The sequence below is a fragment of the Sus scrofa genome, chromosome 7 (genome assembly GCF_000003025.6).
Source record: "Sus scrofa isolate TJ Tabasco breed Duroc chromosome 7, Sscrofa11.1, whole genome shotgun sequence".
NCBI lineage: Eukaryota > Metazoa > Chordata > Mammalia > Artiodactyla > Suidae > Sus > Sus scrofa.
The window spans coordinates 36,364,258-36,384,155 of record NC_010449.5 but is presented as its reverse complement, the minus strand read 5'-3'; the positions used below and the strand labels follow the sequence as shown (position 1 = coordinate 36,384,155).

The 19,898-nt window shown below is 46.6% G+C and overlaps 2 protein-coding genes across 6 annotated transcripts in view; one reads left to right on the top strand and one right to left on the bottom strand.

Moving 5' to 3' along the window:
* OARD1 (O-acyl-ADP-ribose deacylase 1) overlaps positions 1-5,641 on the top strand; it is a 7,894-nt gene extending 2,253 nt beyond the window's left edge. For 3 of the 5 annotated variants that reach the window (XM_005665959.3, XM_003482175.4, XM_003128379.6), the window contains exons 4-6: positions 310-368; positions 1,628-1,740; positions 2,833-5,641. In XM_005665959.3, the coding sequence (XP_005666016.1) occupies positions 310-368; positions 1,628-1,740; positions 2,833-2,935 (275 nt within the window). In that variant the 3' untranslated portion in view covers positions 2,936-5,641. The remainder of the gene's footprint in view (positions 1-309; positions 369-1,627; positions 1,741-2,832) is intronic. The other 2 variants (XM_005665958.3, XM_005665960.3) reach the window with 1 other exon arrangement.
* Positions 3,144-19,898, bottom strand: APOBEC2 (apolipoprotein B mRNA editing enzyme catalytic subunit 2). Its single transcript, XM_001928899.6, has 3 exons — positions 19,562-19,898; positions 8,499-9,063; positions 3,144-5,832 (listed from the first exon to the last, which is right to left on the bottom strand). Exons 1-2 carry the CDS (start codon positions 19,690-19,692, stop codon positions 8,520-8,522), a joined length of 675 nt encoding a protein of 224 aa, XP_001928934.3. The 5' UTR covers positions 19,693-19,898; the 3' UTR covers positions 3,144-5,832; positions 8,499-8,519.

Here is a 19,898-nt window from a genome sequence, read left to right as displayed (position 1 = left end):
TTTGAAAATACTTCAAGGCAGTAGACAAATTTTGTAAATGAATGAGGGTAGATATATTTACAGATATAGCAGGAGCAAAGATAGGGTGTGAAGAAAACATGATTGAGGAAACATTAAGAAAGCTGGAAGTTAAGGAATACAGTATTTGGGAAGGCTGATAAGGAGCAAAGTTTTCTTCAGAATTGAAAATTAATTCTACTTCTGAGATAAACTCAGATCTATAAAGATTTTTTTTTTTTTTTAAATCTAAGAATGGCGATCAGTATTTTGGTTTTCTTGTTTCTTGTTACTATTAACTGTTTTTCTTAGAAAAGAAATCTGGAGAAGTGGCTGTTCTGAAGAGAGATGGGCGATATATATATTACTTGGTAAGATGGGGCCAGTGCTCAGTATGTGCTAAGGTTTAGTGTCCAGATGGGCTGCGCTGCATTTGTGTTGATCACATTGTTCCGTTCTAGCCGCCAAAGGGCTCAAAAAGCCAACTCAGATCAAGAGGTGGTGGCACTGGGCTAGAAGGGAGCATGAGACTGCATCCCAGCTCCGTGGGAATGAGTACTCTAATGTTCACCAAAGACGGGGGCTGTAAGACTTGGAAAAGTTAGGGATACTGCCCATACTATAATCTTTCCTTTGCTTATCATAGTGAGATAAGCAAATAATGTCTCAAGAGATGGATTCCCCAAGAGTTTTTCTCTCATTCATCCCTATGAAATGCAGTGCCAGTTAACACTCAGTCCTTTGCTGCCTCCTGCATCAGCGTGGGCTTCTTCCACTGTCCGAATGGTCTTCAGTCCCAGAGAGAGTGCAGCTTCTTGGTGGTGCTGGGTAACTCACAGCCAGCTCACCTCAAGCCTGATTTGGACAGTCCCCCAAAGGGGGACGTGTTCTCATCTCTTTGAATGCTGTCCTTAAGGCTGCTGTGTCCAGTCTTGTGTGGAATGCTCCCAATCTCTCTCTCTTCTTTTAGAAACAAAAAGTTCCTGTTGTGGTGCAGCAGTAACAAATCTGACTAGTGTCCATTAGGTTGTGGGTTCGATCCCTGGGCTTGCTCAGTGGGTTAAGGATCCGGTGTTGCTGTGAGCTGTGGTGTGGGTCACGCAGCTTGGATCTGGTGTTGCTGTAGCGTAGGCTGGCAGCTGCAGCTCACTAGACCCCTAGCCTGGGAACTTCCATGTGCTGTGAGTGCCGCCCTGAAGAGCACCAAAAAAAAAAAAAAAAAAGGCATGTGCAGTTTCTAAATAAATAGACTTAACAGGAAATTTTTAGGTGCTATGGGTTCTTCCTTGTTACAGATATGCAGCTTATCTCTTGGAAGTGGCACAAAAACTTTCACCTACGTTGCTTTGAAACAATAGACAATAGGTACACCTGCTAATCTCCTGGGCTTCTTGGGAAAAGTAAAGATTGTTTTATGGCAGTGTCTGGGTTTCTCAGGCCTTATTTAGTGGATTTTCCTGAGGACCTTTCATAACTGAGAAGTTATGACATTTGTTATCACTGCTCAAGACTATTCTATAAAAAATATACTTAAACTGTTTTAATTATCAGGATGTTGGGAGAATGGGATGACTTTTCTTTGGCTATCCTTTTGGACTAATGAACATTTGAATTTGTTCTTTATACTCAGATTACAAAGAAGAGGGCTTCACACAAGCCAACTTATGAGAACTTGCAGAAGAGTTTAGAGGCCATGAAGTCCCATTGTCTGAAGAATGGAGTCACTGACCTCTCCATGCCCAGGTAAAGAAATCCAGGGCCCTAAATGGAGACTTGATTAATGGGGTTTACCATCTTATTCAAAGACAAATGACTTAAAGCTTAACGCAAGAGATTGACTTAAAAGTGGACACATTTCAAAACATTTAAAAATTATCAGTAAACCACTTGTCAGATCTTAGGCCAAGGCTCTTTGTGTTCAGTGTGGATAGTAGCCAGAGGATGTGACCCTGCTATAACGTCTTAGATCCTAGATATTGCCCTTTGTTTCCTTTACTGTAGTAGGCTTGGGGTCCCTTCTTATCTTCCTATCAGACTGGTTTTGAGTCAGTGCTGACCGTGCAGGCAGGTTTATTCCACACCCCAAATTACTTACTACTGTGGGTGTGGGACCCTTAACGTGCCTGGTCTTTAATGTATTCCTGGCTTTTGTACCAGAAACTATTTGCTTTTCATTTTTTAAAATCCCAGTTTTTTTTCAGGAACTTCCCACATTTATATGAAATTAGCAATTTTAAGCCTCTTTTTCCCCCTCTTGGGGGTCAATAAGGAAACATCCTGGGAGAGAGGTGCCAGGTAATAAGAGTTTTATGGGCTGATTGAGGTTTCTCACCAGGGTGTTGCAAAGAACTGAATTACAATCAGCTTGGCATTTCCCAGCATTCCACCTTGACTTCCTGTTTGCAGAGATTCTGTCCTTTGTCATTCTTCTTTTTATCTTTCTTAACGTTCCATTATCATAACTGTATTTGGAAAATACCAACCTTTTCCCATCCACCCAGAACTTGTTTTTGTTAGTAGAAATAGAAGGATAGTGAATTCTTCTGTGTCCCAGCAGAATTACATATTGTTAAAGGTAGCCTGAAATAATTGGGAAGTGGTAATTTATTACACAAAAGAGAACTGACAGCTGTTGGATGTTAGGGCTGTCTAGGAAACAGCCTTAGGAGACTCACAGTAGGAATTAATTTCCAAACTCCCTCCATGGCTGCCTGTAGGTGTGAGACCAGGTAATTTGTCCTCTGGCTTTAGATGGATGCAGCCTAAAGGAAGAGGGAAGGTGCGACTTCCTGGGTGCCCTCATCACAACTAGTGGGAATGTTTTGTCTTTTTCAGGATTGGGTGTGGTCTTGACCGTCTGCAATGGGAACATGTATCTGCGATGATTGAGGAGGTGTTTGATGCAACGGATATCAGAATCACTGTGTACACACTCTGAACAGATGACCATTTTGGATGTGCCCACCTCCTGTGTCATCTGTAACGGGCCATAGGACTGAGCAAACTGACTTTAAAATGGTCAGAGGAAAGTTTCATGTGAAGTCGTCTGTGACAAAAGCCAGACTTCGGTTGTTGTATTCTCATGATTGGACTGGGACTCTGGAGGAGGGTCTGCTTGGGAAATATTACTTGTTATTATTATTGTGTTTTTTTTTTTTTTTCAGGAAGGTAAGGAGTAGATGGCCTGATATTAGACAGGGAAACCAAAAGTTGGGTCTAGGACTCCTGTCTTCCTTGGGATGCTACCTGATTTGTGTGGCTTGCCACTAGGTGGCAGCATTGCTTCTACTTCTCTGCTGTTTAAGAGAAATTTCAGGGAGGATGAACATTTCAATTATTTTGCATCTTTGGTCATTTGTGCACTTACTTGGTATTATCCTTATGTCATCACATTCACCCTAGGAGAGAATTATGGGTTTGGTTTTGTTTAAATTACAGAAAAGAGTTTTATGTTGTTAACAGGGGATTTGTGGTGACAAGAATGGAAACATAAATATCTTGGGCGGGTGGTGGGGGCGGTGAGGTTCCCTGCACAGGTCTATGTTCTGGACTTGGGCAGTGGAGGATTCACCCGTAACTCAGTTTGGAGGAGTCAGATAGTGGTTCTGGTGGGGAGAGCAGCAAGGTGAGAAATAAGACCTTGGGATGGGCAGTTGATGTGGGTCAGCATGCTGGAAAGGCAGCCTTTCCTAATCCCACGGTGAACTCATGCTCTCTTCTTCCCACTGCATAGTTCTGTGATTGAACCTGTCTGAAGTTAATCATGAAACAGGTGAAATACCTGGCAAAGTTCTTCGTGTGGAGTAATGACTCAGTAAATCAGTGGTCAACAAAATGCATGTGAATCTTAAAAAATAAAATAAACATCCACTTTCTCCAGAAGAATTCAAATTTGGTAATGTGGCTGGGGGAGAGTGGCCAGGTTTCTTTGTGTTTTTCAGCTCCAGAGGATTCTGATGTGTAGTAGCTGGGATCAAGAACAGTAAATGTTAATCCCCTTTTCTTCTAAGCTGGGAGAGCAGGGCTTTGTCCACTCTTGATTTCATGGTGGAAGAACAAGGTTGTGGATTTAGTCAGTGGTTCAGTATCAGAGATACGGGGAAAACCAGTGGAATTGTTTTTTTCCTCCACTTACTGTGGTGTTAAGAGTTCACATGACAGACTTCCTATTGATTTTCTCCCTAGAGTGAATTCTGGGTCTGTCATGGGACTTGCTGCTTTCCCAAGTGTAAAAGATCTAGATTCTAGAAGAGGCTTGTTGAAACACCAGGAAAGCACTGGTTAAATATAATCTTTGTACTTTAGACTTGTGTTCTTATCGCATCTCAGCCTGATACGAGGCAGCAGTTTCAGAAAGTATTTCACTTCTTTTGTATCTCCGTGTGTAACAGACGAGTTCTCAAGTGTTGGGGCAGGGACAGTGCTGGTGCAGATTCATTATCAAACGTTTAGACTAAGATCTTCATGAAGCTCTGTTTTTGTCCACATACATAGAGTATAATTGAGGGGAAAAAAAGGCAGAGGAGGTCTATACAAAACTAAAAATGAGAGTGGGGTGATAAGAGGAAACTTAAGAGTGTTTTGCTTCACTATGCAAATAAATCTTAACACTGGGTAAAAACGCTGGTTTTCTTGACTGCTTCTACATTTAAAGGAATTAGGGTTAATTTTTTTCATGGAACTTGAGCCTCACTCACGTCTCTTACAAAACCTCTTGGAGAGGTCTGGCTGTGAGTGGATTTCAGCTGGGTTGTGATAAAGTGCTTTGTCATTTGCAGATAGTCTTGGGGTCAAATTCCGATGACTTATCACACTTGGAGCCTGGGGAAAGGAGACATGGCCTGATAATTGGAATGAACACATTCTTAGAAACCTAGTTAGAATTTGGCAAACACCCAGAAAGTCATGTGTGAAAACTTGCTTCTACATAGGACTCAAACCTTTTCAGAAATGAGACTTTTGACATCATCCTATACCATCAAGGACCATACACTGACCGCTCTTACATGATGTGTATCCAGACATTGAAATCGTACTTCTCACCCTCTCCTCTTTAATCAAGAGGCTAAGTGCTTATGAATTGGCAGTCGGGGTTGTTTATATACGTTATACTGCATTTCCAATGCCTTTTGTCTTATCCTCTGCCACAGTCCTTGTCTCCAGAGGAAGGAAAAGACACTCATTTACAAGTGATCTTGGAAGAAAATATTTTATGAAGGTCAAGACCAAGGTGTGAAGTGTGGATGGGGGAGTTGGCACATCCTGTGTTATCCAGGCAAGTCCTGGTTTAAGTCTTCCTCCCCCTTTATGTGTTGTTTAAGCTTGGTTCATAGCCTGGGACAGCCCTATTCCCAAGACTTGCTCACTGTCCAAAGTAATTTCTAAATGTCCAAGTTCCTTAAAAAAGCTGGTCACAGAAAGACCACACCACCTTTTTTTATTAATGTTGCTGTTTTTCTTTAAAAAAAAAAAAAATCCCAACTTAACATCGGATGCATTTCTGGACATATTTCAAAGATGTGCAGACTTTGCACATCTTTGAGGCTTTTTGCCGTAAGCAGCCCAGTCAGGGGAATAAGGAGGACCTTCAGCCCCACGGATGCCTGGTGCCCGCGTGTGGTTGCCATTTCTCTCCTCGCAGCTCCCAAGAGCAGCCTTAGAGAGAGAGGCGCAGCGTCAATGATTTACAGCATAAGTGTATTTGGAGTCCTCTGAGGGCCTTGTGCAGTAGGATTGGTTGGTGTTGAATGTTGTCCAGCTCCAAGTGCTATTGGGAAGTCAGGCACGTCCCAGATGGCCACATGTGTCATTGCTGTCTCTTGGCAGCAGGCCGACCTTAGTAAGAAGACAAAGCATATTACTGAGAGCCCCTTTGGCCCCAAACAAAAGAGTTTTCTTTTTGAGCTAGGCCTTCTGTGTGCCTTCCCCAGCAAGTGCCCGCATGTCAACTCCACTGTCTCCTCTGATATCTGGTCTACTTAGGACTGGGTTTGTTTTCACTCCTGTTTTGGTGTGGGTCACACCGAGGACAGCCCAGGAGAGAGAGCTGCTTGAATTCTGTTCTCGAGTTAAATATATGGTTAAATCCTATTCCGTCATTTTTTTTTTTTTTTTTTTTTTAAAGATGGAATAAGAGGAGTTCCCGTCGTGGCACAGTGGTTAACGAATCCAACTAGGAACCATGAGGTTGCGGGTTCGATCCCTGGCCTTGCTTAGTGGGTTAAGGATCTGGCATTTCCGTGAGCTGTGGTGTGGGGTCGCAGATGCAGCTTGGATCCCACGTTGCTGTGGCTCTGATTAGACCCCCAGCCTGGGAACCTCCATATGCCTCGGGAGTGGCTCAAGAAAAAGCAAAAAGACTAAATAAATAAATAAATAAATAAAGATGGAATAAGAACTAGGAGGCAAATTTTCTTTAACAAATGCTTATTTCTTGAGTGTTTTAATTAAGCAGAGCTCTTTGGGGCTTTTAGATTACAACTTGATTTCATGCCAGTTTTTTTTTTTTTTTTTTTTTTTAAACTTGGTACATTTTAACCTTTCCCTTCAGGAACTCAAATAGAGTACAGGGAAGCATGTTAATGGGTCCAGATGATACAGTTATGTACACTAATGGGAGGAAGCTTCTAGTGTGGAACATGTCCAATAACATTTTATTGGAAAATAATTTGACTTAGAAATGGACTTTTCCCTCAAAATGGTTTATCTATTTTACTTCTGTTTAGGTTAGCATAAAATACAACTCTCAATTAGCCAAAATTAAAAGCTCTTTTTAATCCTCCTTGAAATGCTTAATTTTTATAGCAGATTTAGCCATTTAATTATTTAACTTAATGGAAAACACACACACACATCTTTGAGGTCTTGCTAGCTTGGCAGCTGGAAGAAGTGGCCCATGACTCTGAAAGATATTTAAGAAGAAAGTATCCTAGAGTTCAAATTAGGCTACCAGCCAACATTCTACAGAATCTGTGTAGGTTTTATAACTACAGTGACCGTCCCCATGCTAATAAAATCTTCAAGGAATTTAAAAGTTAATTTTGTATTTTCAGAGGTCACCCTTGGAACTCTTACTACAGTTCCAAGGGTGACCTCTGAAAATACACTCCCTTTTTTGTGTGAACAAAGCATCACGTGGCATATCCAACCATAGTCTCACTGAATTCAGTGAATGGGTTCTGCTTTTTGTACGAAATGGCTGAACATGGGGTCTTCATGGACTGGCGGCTGCTCAGCTGGAGAAGGATCAGGCACCCTGTGGGCATGTCTAATAGCAAACACCTGCTGACATCAAGCACTGGAACACTGATATTTCCAGCGTGTGTCCATAAAGGGACACCTTCTCTTCAGAGTATTAGGAGCGAGAGACACCCAAAATAAATGTCATATCTTCAAGGAAGCATGCTGCTTTCCTGTGTTATTAATATGTGAGTTGTCCCAGAATTAAAGTTGGGTACGAGGGTGGTGAAGACCCTTTCTCTGTTACCAGAAAATTTCGATCAGTAACTCAGGTCTTGTAAAGGGACTCAGTTACAGCACTTCTGGGGGAGCAAAGTAGATCAGACCAAATTCAAAAGGAGATACTAAAGGATCCTTTACCCTCTTTCCTGAGGGCAATCGGCCTGTTCTCTGAGAGTCTAATTTACCCTCAGCAAGAGGCCAAATTGGCCTTAATTGTGTCCTAATTATTTGCTTAAATAGCTAATCTTTACTTCCAGTTCTACCACATCTTAGTATCTGTAGGAGGCTACTTGGGAGCTGCTACCTAATTTACAAACATCTGCTTAACCCTTTAAACATTCCACTATAGAAGAACTTGTTGCTGTATTTATTATCCACATTTTTCTGCAAATTCTGCTGAGGCCTCCTCAACATAAGAGAAATGTTCTTATACATTCACCCAGCAATTATTGATCTCCCTCAAAGCAGAACCATTGAAAACATGAAACTATCTCTGGCCTCCAAAAAGTTGATGACAAATCCATTTGGGGACTTTCAAAAGTACTGAAAAATGAAGAAAAAAAAAAAAAAAGCCCCTTAAAGAAAGAAAAGCTTGCATTACAGAGAAATGAAATGTTAAGACTGCAGATGGGGTTGGGGGCAGGGCATCTAGAATGTGACCAGAGTTAAAGTCTGGACAGGTGGACATGGGGACATGCTTAGGGGACTGAAATATCTCTGCTGTTTAGTAACAGGTCCTTGGGCCATTGGAGTCTTACTAAGGAAGTCATTCTGTCTCATTAAAGCTTCCTGATTCCTGCCACCCTTGGGCACTCCAAGTTATGGGGACAGTTTAACTACAAAGGGGTAGAAGAGAAAAGGATTTAGGGAGAAGCATTTAGAGGAAAGAGAAAGGAAGGGGGGAACTTCTAAGAATGTTTTTACAACCAACCACAAGCAGAGAAATGAAAGAGATCCTTTCAGAGGAAAATCGGGGCACTCATTCCGCCTGACCTTCCACCCAAGTTAACAGCGCAAAGAGCGCTGGTGCCACGACTCACGTGAGGCTGGGCCCAGTCCGCCTACTTGAGGATGTCCGCCAACTTCTCCTCGTAGTACAGGAAGTTCTCCTGAATGTCCTCCCAGGGCTCAAAGGCCTTGGATTCGCCCTCCTCTTGCTCCACAAAATTCTGCCAGACGTACTCGAAGTCCTGGGGCTTCATGATGCGCAGCCTGCAGCCGGCTTCCTTCAGCCTCCTCAGAGCCGCCTGGATCTCGGGCTCCTCCCACATGAAGAGCCGCCCCACCAGGATGAGCAGGCGCAGGTTCTTGGCCTTGTTGAGGGTTTTGATGATGCGGTCCGCGCAGGCCGCGCAGGGGCTGGAGGACACGTACCAGGTGACCACGTAGCGCACGGCCGGGTCGAAGGCGGGCAGGATCGTGTTGAAGAAGGCTTCCTCCGCGTGGGCGGCCGCGTGCTCATCCTCCAGGTACCCCCGCGTCGCCTGCACTTGGCCTCCCTTGCTCTGCGCTTCGATCACGTAGCAGAGGAAGGTCTTGTTCCGCCCGGAGCTGTACTCCACATTCCGGAACTGAAACTTAAAGAAGTTGACAGGCAGCCGCTCCCTGCGGGTCGAGGAGACAAAGGCACAGAGACGGCCTAGAACCAGAACTAGGACTAGCCTGGAGTCCGGCTTTCCAAGTTCAGTAACTCGGAGACACGTTCACATTGACTCCTGGATACCTCGCCTGCGCTAACAGCCGTGATAAAAAGGCAGGTAGGGATTCAGAAGGGTTTCTATCTAAAGGAGAGGGAAGAATGTGGAGGGAGGCATGCATCCAGGACACCCTATTAGGACCGGTCTCCAAACCCTCCACCCTCACGCCCATCACACACACAGACACACACACCGACACACACACACACACACACACACACACTTCTAAATCGGTGACTCCTTTTTTTTTCTCATCGTTTTGTACTTTTCATTTGAAAATGTGAATAGATCTTATGCCAAGAGACAAATCAAGTTCTCTTACTTTGATTTAAAAAAAAAAATGAACAGATTATTTTATAGAGTGCCAGCTCTACTCTTGCCAGCGTTTATTTTAATAAGGTGCTTGAAAATGTTCTTTTTGTCCAGGTTCAGATCATCCAGGGAAGTTTCTGATCTTACACTAGGTTCTTTTTTTTTTTTTTTTTTTTTTAGGGCTGCACTTGCAGCATGTGGAAGATCCCAGGCTAAGGGCAGAATCGCAGCTGCAGCTACTGGCTTAATGCCACAGCCACAGCAATGCCAGATCCGAGCTGCTTCTGTGACCTGCACCAAAGCTCATGGCAACACCAGAGCCTTAATCCATTGAGCAAGGCCAGGGATCGAACCTGTGTTCTCATGGATACTAGTGGGGTTTGTCACCACTGAGCCACAATGGGAACTCCTACACTAGGTTCTAATGACAAGCGGTCAGGCACATAACTGGATAACATCCTCAAGATTCTGCCTTTTCCCTCTGAACCTCTCCCACTCCCCTTAGAGCCTTTGATTTTAATTTGTAATCAGTGGCTCTTTAGCCTGTCTGTACATTAATTAGAATCCCCTAGAAGACTCTACAAATATCTGTTCTCAGGCCCCTGAGCAAACCAAATAAATCAGAACATCTGGAGGGGGACCAGGCTTCAGCATTTTTATTTGTTTTATTTTTTAAATTAAATTAAATTAAAAAAATTTTTTTATGGCTGCACTTGTGGCCTATGGAAGTTTCCAGGCTAGGGGTCGAATCAGCCTATGCCACAGCCACAGCAACACCAGATCCTCAACCCACTGATCAAGGCCAGGAATCAAACCTGCATCCTCACAGAGACAATGTCGGGTCCTTAACTCGCTGAGACACAACAGGAACTCCCTATTTATTTTTTTAATTATAGTTGATTTACAATGCTGTGCCAGGTACCAGCATTTTTATTTCATTATTTTTAGTTTTTAATTAAAATATAGTTGATTTACAGTGTTGTGCCAGGCATCAGGATTTTTTCATTTTTTATTTTTTTAAAAAGTTGTATTGAAGTATAGTTCATTTACAAGGCTGTGATAATTTCTGCTGTACAACAAAATGACCCAGTCATACATATACACATATCTATTCTCTCTGATTCTTTTCCCACATGGATTATCACAGAATACTGGGCAGAGTTCTCTGTGGTATACAGCTGGTTCCTGTTGGCCAGTTGTTCCATATACCTCAGTGTGCATATGCCAGGCCCACGCTCCCAGTCCATCCCTCCCATCTCCTCCCCAACCTGTCCCCTTGGGTAACCTTTTTCAAAGTCTGCTTTTTTTTAAAGTGCTCCAGATGATTCTGATATGTGCCCAGGTTGGAAAAGCAATATTCAAATAATAATTGTAGGAGTCTTGTCTTGACTCAGTGGTTAACAAACCTGACTAGCTTCCATGAGGACATGGGTTCGATCTCTGGCCTTGCTCAGTGGGTTAAGGATCTGGTGCTGTCGTGAGCTGTGGTGTAGGTCACAGACGCCGCTGGGATCCTGCGTTGCTGTGGCTGTGGTGTAGGCCGGCAGCTGCAGCTCTGATTCGACCCCTAGTCTGGGAATTTCCATATGCCACCATGTGGCCCTAAAAAGACAAAATAAAAAATAATTTTACAAAGTAGCAAGCATGTAAAACTTCTCCTGACAGAGCAAGGCAAAGGTTGTACAGAACATTTCATGCCTTCATTTCTCCCCTTGTCATTCAAGTATGTTACAGCTCAGGCATGAGGTGGCCTACAACTTGCAGTCCCAGTCTCTCCCAAGGACAGTTTCTCAAGCCTGTCTTTCCCCTCAAGTGAAGGAAGGGTTGTCACATAAATGGTCAAGAATGTTTAATCTTTGAGGCCAGACGACCTGAGGATTCCTTGATATGAGTTAGTGTGTATGTCGTATGGACTCATTTCAAAATCATAAAAGACTTGGCCCCTGCCCTCCAGATGCTTCTAATCTAGCAGCTAGATTCTAGCTGCACAGAGAAGATGTCAATAACATCTCAAAACAGTAGAGAACTGCTAAAAAGAAGAGGTAGAGTGGAGGACACAAGGTTCTTGAAAGTTTAGCTTTGATCCAGGAGGCAATAGAGAATTGTTACAGGTTCCTGAATAAAGACAGCTATCATGAAAGTGAGGTCCACGGAAGAGTCCTGTGGTGGCTTTAGGCAGAGAGAGTGAAGCTGGGGAAAAGCCCAATATTTAGAAAGCTCACTTGGTTTCTTAGGGCACTAGACTTGGTGATGAATATGTCCAGTGGCTTCAAGGAGAGAGGGATGATTAGGAAATGAAAGCAGCAGAAAAAGCCCAGGTTTGAAAAAAATATAGTAGAAATGAGAAGGAGCGAGGGAGTTCCCTAGTGAGCTAGTAGTTAGGATTCAGCACTTTCACTGCTGCGACCCTGGTCTGGGACCTGAGATTCCCACGTCAAGCTACTGTAGGCCATGGCCAAAAAAGAAAAAGAAAATAAAAAAGAAAGGGCGAGAAAAAGGAGAGGGGCTGGAGAGATCCTCAGAGTCGAAGACTGTTTTTATCTTTATGTGTCTGTGGGTGTTTTTCTAAAACCAGGAAGATTCGTGCAGCTTTGAAGGACAAGAAGAATGAAGAGGCTTTAACAGGAGAGATTGAAAAGGTCGGAAGGAGAGGATGAGTACCAGCTGGAGAGGCTGAATGTTTTCTTTTTAACAAAATGTAATCTCTGTGCTTGCCCCGGAAGATAACCTATAGCAACTGCTTACCCTGCTCTTGCTTCTCTCTGCACCTTTCCTTCCCTCAGAGAGGTCACCCCGCTCCCTGGGCTGCAGGGCGATCCCTGGTATCCCCCTTGGCTTCTTAGGGATGAGCAGCAGGTGCCCAAGAGGCGGGTAGACCTGAGCGGTTTCCCTGCAGTCCTCCCCTCCCCCATCACCAAATTTTCCCCACCCAGGTTTCCATGTTCCCTGCTGTCAGGTTCAGTTTCCACTGGGGAGATAGATGTGTTTGGGGACCAAGCCCTGGGATTCCTTTTGGTACTATATTTAGCTCTCTAAGTCCCTCTGTCCCTGAGTGGACGTGTTTATTATTTACTTAACATTTGGGGAGAATAGATGGCCTGATGGTTCCCCCTCTCCTCTTTCAATCCCTGCTGGGAAAACATTTATAACCAAGCTCTCCCTAGTTCAACTCACCCCACCAGACCACTCACTAAATGATCTCTTCATTTCCTGGAGTGACTTTTTTTCTCCCGAGAAGCACAGAGATCACCTTTTCTGGCAATTCAAGGCCTCTTGCCAGACTACACCCTGTCCTGAAATCTAATCCAGAGCCACCGGTATGATGGGTTGTCAGGTGAAACTCTTGGAAGGATTCATGGCTGCCCGGTTGGCTTGGAGACTTTGGCAATAGCTGCCTGTGTGGTCCCTCAGGTTTCCTTGTGGAAACCCCAAAGTATTGCTCCAACTCTGCCAAGTACAGCCCAGCTAGAGGACAGGAGTGGCCCGGCATGTGATGTGGAAGTTGGCTGGATGGTCTACAAGTGAAGCTTCTCTCAGCCCCTCCTCTTCTTCTCTAGGCAAAGGAAGAGGACCCAGAGACACCGGAAACTCCAGAGAGAGGAAGAACATCCGTCTCTCTATAAATACTGGTTTCCAACCCTTTGGCCCAGCAGCCCCATAGTTTGCCCTGCCCCTCCGCGGGGCCTTCTGGACTGGGTGCCTCAGAAGGGAAGTGCGTTCGAGGGGCAGAGGAAAGTCCTGGAAGGTCTCGGCTCTCAGGCTTTCCTTGGGCTTGTTCAGAGACTGAGCCTGCCTGGCTTCTCAGTAGGGTTTTTGGTCTTGCAGAAGGAGCATAGAGATTGAATGCAGTTCTTTGGGCTTCCTATAGACTGAAACAGCCTGAACCTGGAGGGGCATCAGGAGAACAGAGGTGGCAGAGGTTTGAAATAGCTCCAAAGAGCTAGACCATATGGCCATCTCGGGGGATACGCTAGAATCACAGAAGAGGTCAGTACTGCTATGCCTCTAGGGGAAGGAAGGCAGTAGTGACTGTGAGTGTGTAGATAACCACAGGCATTTTTTATTTTTCCCGTAGCATGCTATGCCTGAGTACCATAGCTATTTATATTATAGCCCTTTGCTCTTAACCCCAGCAGATGTTTTACTGCTAAAGTGGCGTGTGTATGTGTGTATTCGTCCACATGCACATATTAGAGTGGTGGTCAGGAGAGAGAGATGGTGAGGGCAAACTTCTTTACCTGGACTCAGTCTCCCGTTCAAGCACAGAAGCCCACAGTATAATTCCTACCCACTCCCAACACCTCTTTAAAAAAAAAAAAAAATATATATATATATATATATGTATATATACACATTACCATAATGCAACATATACACATAATATGTTGTGTAAGAAGAAATAGGACGAAATGTTTATTTTAAGTGATAATGTTTATTTCTAAGGGAGGCTTTGTTTTAGTTTTGGGTTTTTTTTTGCTTTTTAGGGCTGTACCTGTGGCATAGGAAAGTTCTCAGGTTTTGGTTGAATTAGACCCGCAACTGCCAGCCTACACCACAGGCACAGCAATAGCAAGGCCAGATCTGAGCCCCATCTGTGACCTACACTGCTCAACTCACAGCAACACCGGATTATTAACCCACTGAGCGGGGCCAGGAATTGAACCCACATCCTCATGGATACCAGTCAGGTTCTTAAGCCTCTGAGTCACAACAGGAACTCCCTAATTTAGTTTTCTATTGCTGCTATAACAAATTCCCACAAAGTCAGGAGCCAGTAACGTCTAACCTCTCTCTCTCTCTTTTTCTTTTTGGCTAGAGCGTGCAGTGGCTTGATTTTTGGCATCTCCATTTCCAGACCAGAGATTGAACCCAGGCCACAGCAGCAAAAGCTCCAAGTCATAACCACTAGACCACCAGGGAACTCCTCCCAGCACCTGTTTAAGCATCGCTACCTCATGCTTTCTACAAACAAGGCCATCCCCCCTCAGGTGCTTAGACTCTGGTTTCTGGGCATTGAAATTCTCTAGGCAGGAAACCGAGAATCCTCATAGCTAGGAACAATTGGGAAGAAGGCCTGCTTGATGAAAGGAGAAGGGGTGTGAGTCAATGTAATATATATATGTATTTTTCTCACTTTCGCATTAAAAAAAATGTGCATTTCCTAAGCATAAATCTAGACAGTTAAAGGAAGGAACCTGGAGGGCAGTGGAAGCCAGACTGAAATGAAAACATTTGCCCCCAGATCATCCATGGCAGGAAAGCCTAATCACAGGCAACGGAGTGTTGACTCGTTTCTGCTTTTCTCACTACACCTTTCATGACCTGCTTGAAAGAGGCAGAATTACCCATTTCGGTTTCCTTTTCCCTTTTTCTTTTTTATTCCTTTTTTTTTTTTTTTTTACTTATACATCACATTTATTTATGATATTGGAGAAACCCTACATCCATCTTAACTTTATTGTCCAAATCTCACACAACCCTCCATTTACTGTTTATCGAACACTCTCAGTGATCCTAGCACTGTGCTGTTCACTAGCAGTACAAAGACGGAGAAGATGTGTGTGCACCCTGGCCACACCCAACACACATTCTGCCTGGCTCGGCCTGAAAGCTGCACTATCAAGGGTGGACGTGCATTAGGGAGGAAAATATCCAATTCAAAATATGCATTTCAGGGGGTTCCCCTTGTGCCTCAGTGGCTAACGTATCCAGGAGGACGCCAGTTCGATCCCTGGCCTCGTTCGGTGGGTTAAGGATCTGGCATTGCCATGAGCTGTAGTGTAGGTCTCAGACATGGCTTGGATCCTGTGTTGCTGTGGCTGTGGCGTAGGCTGGCAGCTACAGCTCTGGTTCGACCCCTAGCCTGGGAACTTCCATATGCTATGGGTGTGGCCCTAAAAAAATGCCTTTCAGATGGAAAATAACCGAACACTAATTATCCTTGCTTCCTTTTCCCCTTTTCAGACCACTATGGAGGGAGCATCGTCAGAAGCAGAAGTGTAGGGAAGCAGAGAGTTCTAATGGCCTGACTTCTGCAAGCTAAGGTGGGGGTTGATGGACTGCTGGCTCCTGATTGGCAGCCCTGGGTGGGCTTCCGCCCCTGGCAATCCCTGAGCCTGCCCTGTTTCCCTGAGAAAACCCCATCTCTGCAGCCTTCCCCCAACCCTCAGGGCAGGCCCAGCATGGCCAGAGTCATGGCTGCCTTCTGTTCTTTATGAAACAAACCTCCCAGGATGCTCCTGAGTGCAGGTGAGGGGTGAGGGGCCACGGCATCAACCGTGCCATCAAAAGCCCCTCACTCCCCGCCCAGCCCTTCTCCTCTGAACCCTGCCTCCCCTCTCTGATCCTCACGTGGTGGGGAGTAAACTACTGGTGGCCTAAGAAGTGGTTGAAAGGAGACTCACTGCCTGTGCCATTCATCCCTGTTCCAGAATAACCCCTTTGATAGCAGGTTCAGCTTTATGTAAAACCACATGCAACATAACTAGAGAGACACACACACAGCAAGGGGTGCTGCCAGGTGGGGCTTCGGTCACTCATCACTGGGGTGGAGAGATGGGGAGACAGCCCGCTCTGGAGCCCCAGAGCTCCCCTCAAGCATGCTGAGTTCAGAGGCAGGTGCCAACCAGTGGAATCCTCTTCTCAGCCTGGTGCTGCCAGATCTCTTCTCTCCTTGGAGGCCCTCCCCTCAATTAATTCCCTATCCCAACGCCTGGCAGAGAGCCTGTCCCGCAGGAGATGCTCATCATTCGTTCACATACTCATTCAACAAATATTTATTGGGTAACTCTTAGCAGCTGGGTGCCATCCTGGGTGCAGAGAGAAAGCCCCTGAAAGGCAGAGTCCCTGTCCCCATGGAGGTTGACTACTTCTGGGGAAAATAGGCAGTAAATAAAGGACTCCTATTCAGAAAATACTTATTGAATATTGACTCCTCTCTATGGCTTTTTTTTTTTTATAGCTATTTTTTTTTTTTTGTCCTTTTTAGGGCCACACCGGCAGCATATGGAGGTTCCCAGGCTAGGGGTCCAATCGGAGCTACAGCTGCCAGCCTATACCAGAGCCACAGCAATGCCAGGTCCGAGTCGCATTTGTGACCCACACCACAGCTCACAGCAACGCCGGATCCTTAACCCACTGAGCTGGGTCAGGGGTCGAACCCGCAGCCTCATGCTTCCTAGTCGGATTCGTTTCTGCTGCACCATCATGGGAACTCCAAAGCCCTGATTTCTAATATTTGCTAATTCTCCTAAATGCTGGCATTATGGAGAATTCAAGAAACCAGCATGAGGCCCCTGAACACAGACTTGGTAAGAGAGGCCCCGATCAAGTCTCAGCTGGCAAAAACAGGGCCAGGCACACCGCTGCAGCGCTAGACCTTTCTCTAGCACTTTCTACCGTGTTATTTCAAACGTTCTTATGTCTGCTTTCTATCCTGAGTGCCCTACTCAAACCAGACTCAGGACAAGCAGACATCGCTGCTCCCCTCAGACAGTTTCTGAAAAGCCACCTGCTGTTCTAGCCTGGGGCCCCGGGTCTAAGGGCAGTGTGGCTGGACCCCTCCCCTGCTGACCCTTTGACGCCAGGGCACCTGGAGAGTGTGGGAGAGGAGAGCCGTTCCCTCGTCCAGGTCCTGCCCCTGCACAGACACAGCGTGCACCTCAGGGCTATTTTAAGCTGTCTGTTTACCCGGGGGGCCCAGGAGACAGATCTCCACAGCTGTTCCATGTGGCTGGGGAAACACACCAGGGCTCCACCTCCCTCCTGAACGGCTTTCGAAATGCCCAGAAGGCTGCCCCGCCTGGATCAGGGGGGCCTAGGAGCCTCACCACCTCACTCCGGAGACCAGCAGAAAGGACGCTGGGCTGGAGTCAGAAGACCTGCTGCTGACTGGCTCTATGGTCTTGGAGCCGAGACTCCATCTCCTCGACTGTCAGGTTCCCCTTCTGTAGAGTGGCGTCGATACAGGTCCTCTCCCGGCCTTGCGCTGGGGCTGAATGCGCTCAGGCTTGCGAAAATGTGCTGGGATTATAAAGCCCTGGGTGAGCCTAAGTGACATCAGAGGATTGATGGATTTAACATTTCTTTTTCTTTCTTTCTTTCTTTTTTTTTTTTTTTTTTTAGGGCTGTACCTGCACCACATGCAGGTTTCCAGGCTAGGAGTTGATTTGGAGCTGTAACTACTGCCCTACACCACAGCTGCAGCAACCCCAGGTCCAAGTCGAGTCTTCGACCTACACCACAGCTCAGGGCAAGACTGGATCCTTAACCCACTGATCGAGGCCAGGGATCGAACCCACATTCTCATGGATACTAATTGGGTTCTTAACTGACTGAGCCACAATGGAACGCCTCAGAGGATTTAATCTTTTAAAACCCATCACCCTGAGCCCCCAAAGCACATTCAGCTCAACAAACACACTCTAATTCTGTGGTGGACAGGCGCTCCCCTGTGCTGGGGAGATAACGGCGGTGCACAGAGTGGGTGTGAATCGCCTGTGTATGTGACCAAGGCCAGCACGGGCGATTCTAGCGTGCTTAGATGCTAGAAAAAACATCTCCTTCCAGAGAGAGCCACTGGAATATCAGACCTCCTGGTCTGGTGGCCCTTGGCTCTCCCTGTGTCTGTATTAATCTGAGCCCCGTTGCTCCCTTAATCCTGGGATGAGGGGGACATTACTTGGTTGGGCGTCGGCGAATGCAAGCTCAAGGCTTTAACCTGCAGGCTCACTCCAGGCACCAGGATGAACGTCCCTCAGGTTCTCTGAGAAACCGGAAAATATCTGAGCTGGAAGAGACCTTCAGAATCAACTAATGTGATGTCCTTATGTTACAAAGGAAAAAGGGGCAGCCAGGACTGGAAAGTCACTTGCCCAGCCTCACAGAGCAACTCCCAATTGCCCCCCACGTCTCCCTCAGCCTCCTGAAGGCATCAGGCCTCCCTTCTTCCTGAAATTTCTCTGTGTGTGGCCCCTCTGTGGCCCATCGGCCTTGCTGCAGACTCTGGTGAAGGAATCCTTGGGACCCCACACAGTCTCTTCTGATTCTTTTTTTTTTTTTTTTTTTTTAGGGCAGCATCTGTGGCTTATGGAAGTTCCCAGGCTAGGAGTCAAATCGGAGCTGTAGCCACTGGCCTACGCCACAGCCACAGCCACACCAGATCCGAGCTGCATCTGTGATCTACACCACAGCACACAGCAACGCCAGGTCTCCGACCCACTCAGGTCTCCGACCCACTGAGTGAGGACAGGGATCGAACCCAAATCCTCATGGATACTAGTCAGATTCATTTCCACTGTGCCACAATGGGAACTCCTCCTTCTGATTCTTTGTTTAGCAACTTAGCAGCAGCTTCTGCTGAAGGGACAGAGAGGGAAGAGGAGAGAGACAGCTTGGTTTCATTCCTGGCATAATCTGGATGAGCCAGAGGTGCCCTGTGTGCAGCCCCCTCCTTGAGGCCTCAAGACTCTTGGCTCTGGGTCCTGGTTCCTCTGGGCTGTGACTGAGGGGTGGTGGAACCCCTCCTCTGCCCAGAGGCTCTGGGCCTGGCCCCTGTTACCTGGAAGATGGGGACAGCCCCTGGGGAGACCCAAAGACTCAGTGAGAAAGAAAAAAACCACTTCTAACTCTAGCTTGGGAAAGAATGGATCTGCCTTGCCTATCTTAGAATCTTCTAGGCCAGAGAGAAGCTTGAAGGAAAGAGTGAGAGACATACACATAGAGGAGAGGCCGGCTCAGAAGCAGAGAGAAGCTGAGTGGGGAGGTATTTGGGGGCCATTTTGAAAGGCGCCAGTGGCCTCCTGTGTCCTTACTACGGTCCCTGGGACCAAGTAACCTTCACCCTGAGAGGCAGGTGACGCCCTAATACCAGGAAGCCTCCAGGGCCATTTCCTCCTCTGGGCCTTTGTCTCCTCTGAGCTCCCCCCTCAACCCCATTAGAGGGTCCAAGATGTCACTCTGAGAAGCCAAGGGCGATGAGCCGCTGTGTCCCCTGCAGCCCCCGCGGTGCGCGCTCTCGGCTGCTGCCACACGATGACCCCGTCCTAGGTCCCGCCAGCCTGGCCCCAGCCAGTGCCCCCACAGCCGGCTCTCACCCCGTGACGATCTCAAAGGGCGGCAGCTCGATCAGCTCCTTCAGCTTCTCGGGGTCCTCCAGGTTGTCCAGCTCCTCACCATTCTGGGAGGCAGGTGCCTCGGCCGCAGCGGCCTCTTCCTTCTGGGCCATGGAGGGGCCGTGCTCAGGAGTTCCCGAGAGGAGAGGGGAGGTGGCGGCGGCGGGTCTGGGCCAAGGCCTGGCGGCAGAGTCCCAAGCAGCTGTCAGCAGCTAAATCTGCCCTGGGCGTGGGGCTGGCGGCGACTGGAAGAGGACCCGAAGGCCAGGCCGAGTGCGCTCAGCCCCCTCGGCCACGGGTTTTATAGCCAGAGGCCCCT

Bases quoted from the DNA above. Each gene is read 5' to 3' on its own strand.
- APOBEC2 (XM_001928899.6), bottom strand. From the start codon at position 19,692: ATGGCCCAGAAGGAAGAGGCCGCTGCGGCCGAGGCACCTGCCTCCCAG. The intron at 9,064-19,561 runs GTGAGAGCCGGC...CTCGACCCGCAG, and splicing joins CCCTTTGAGATCGTCACGGG to GGAGCGGCTGCCTGTCAACT.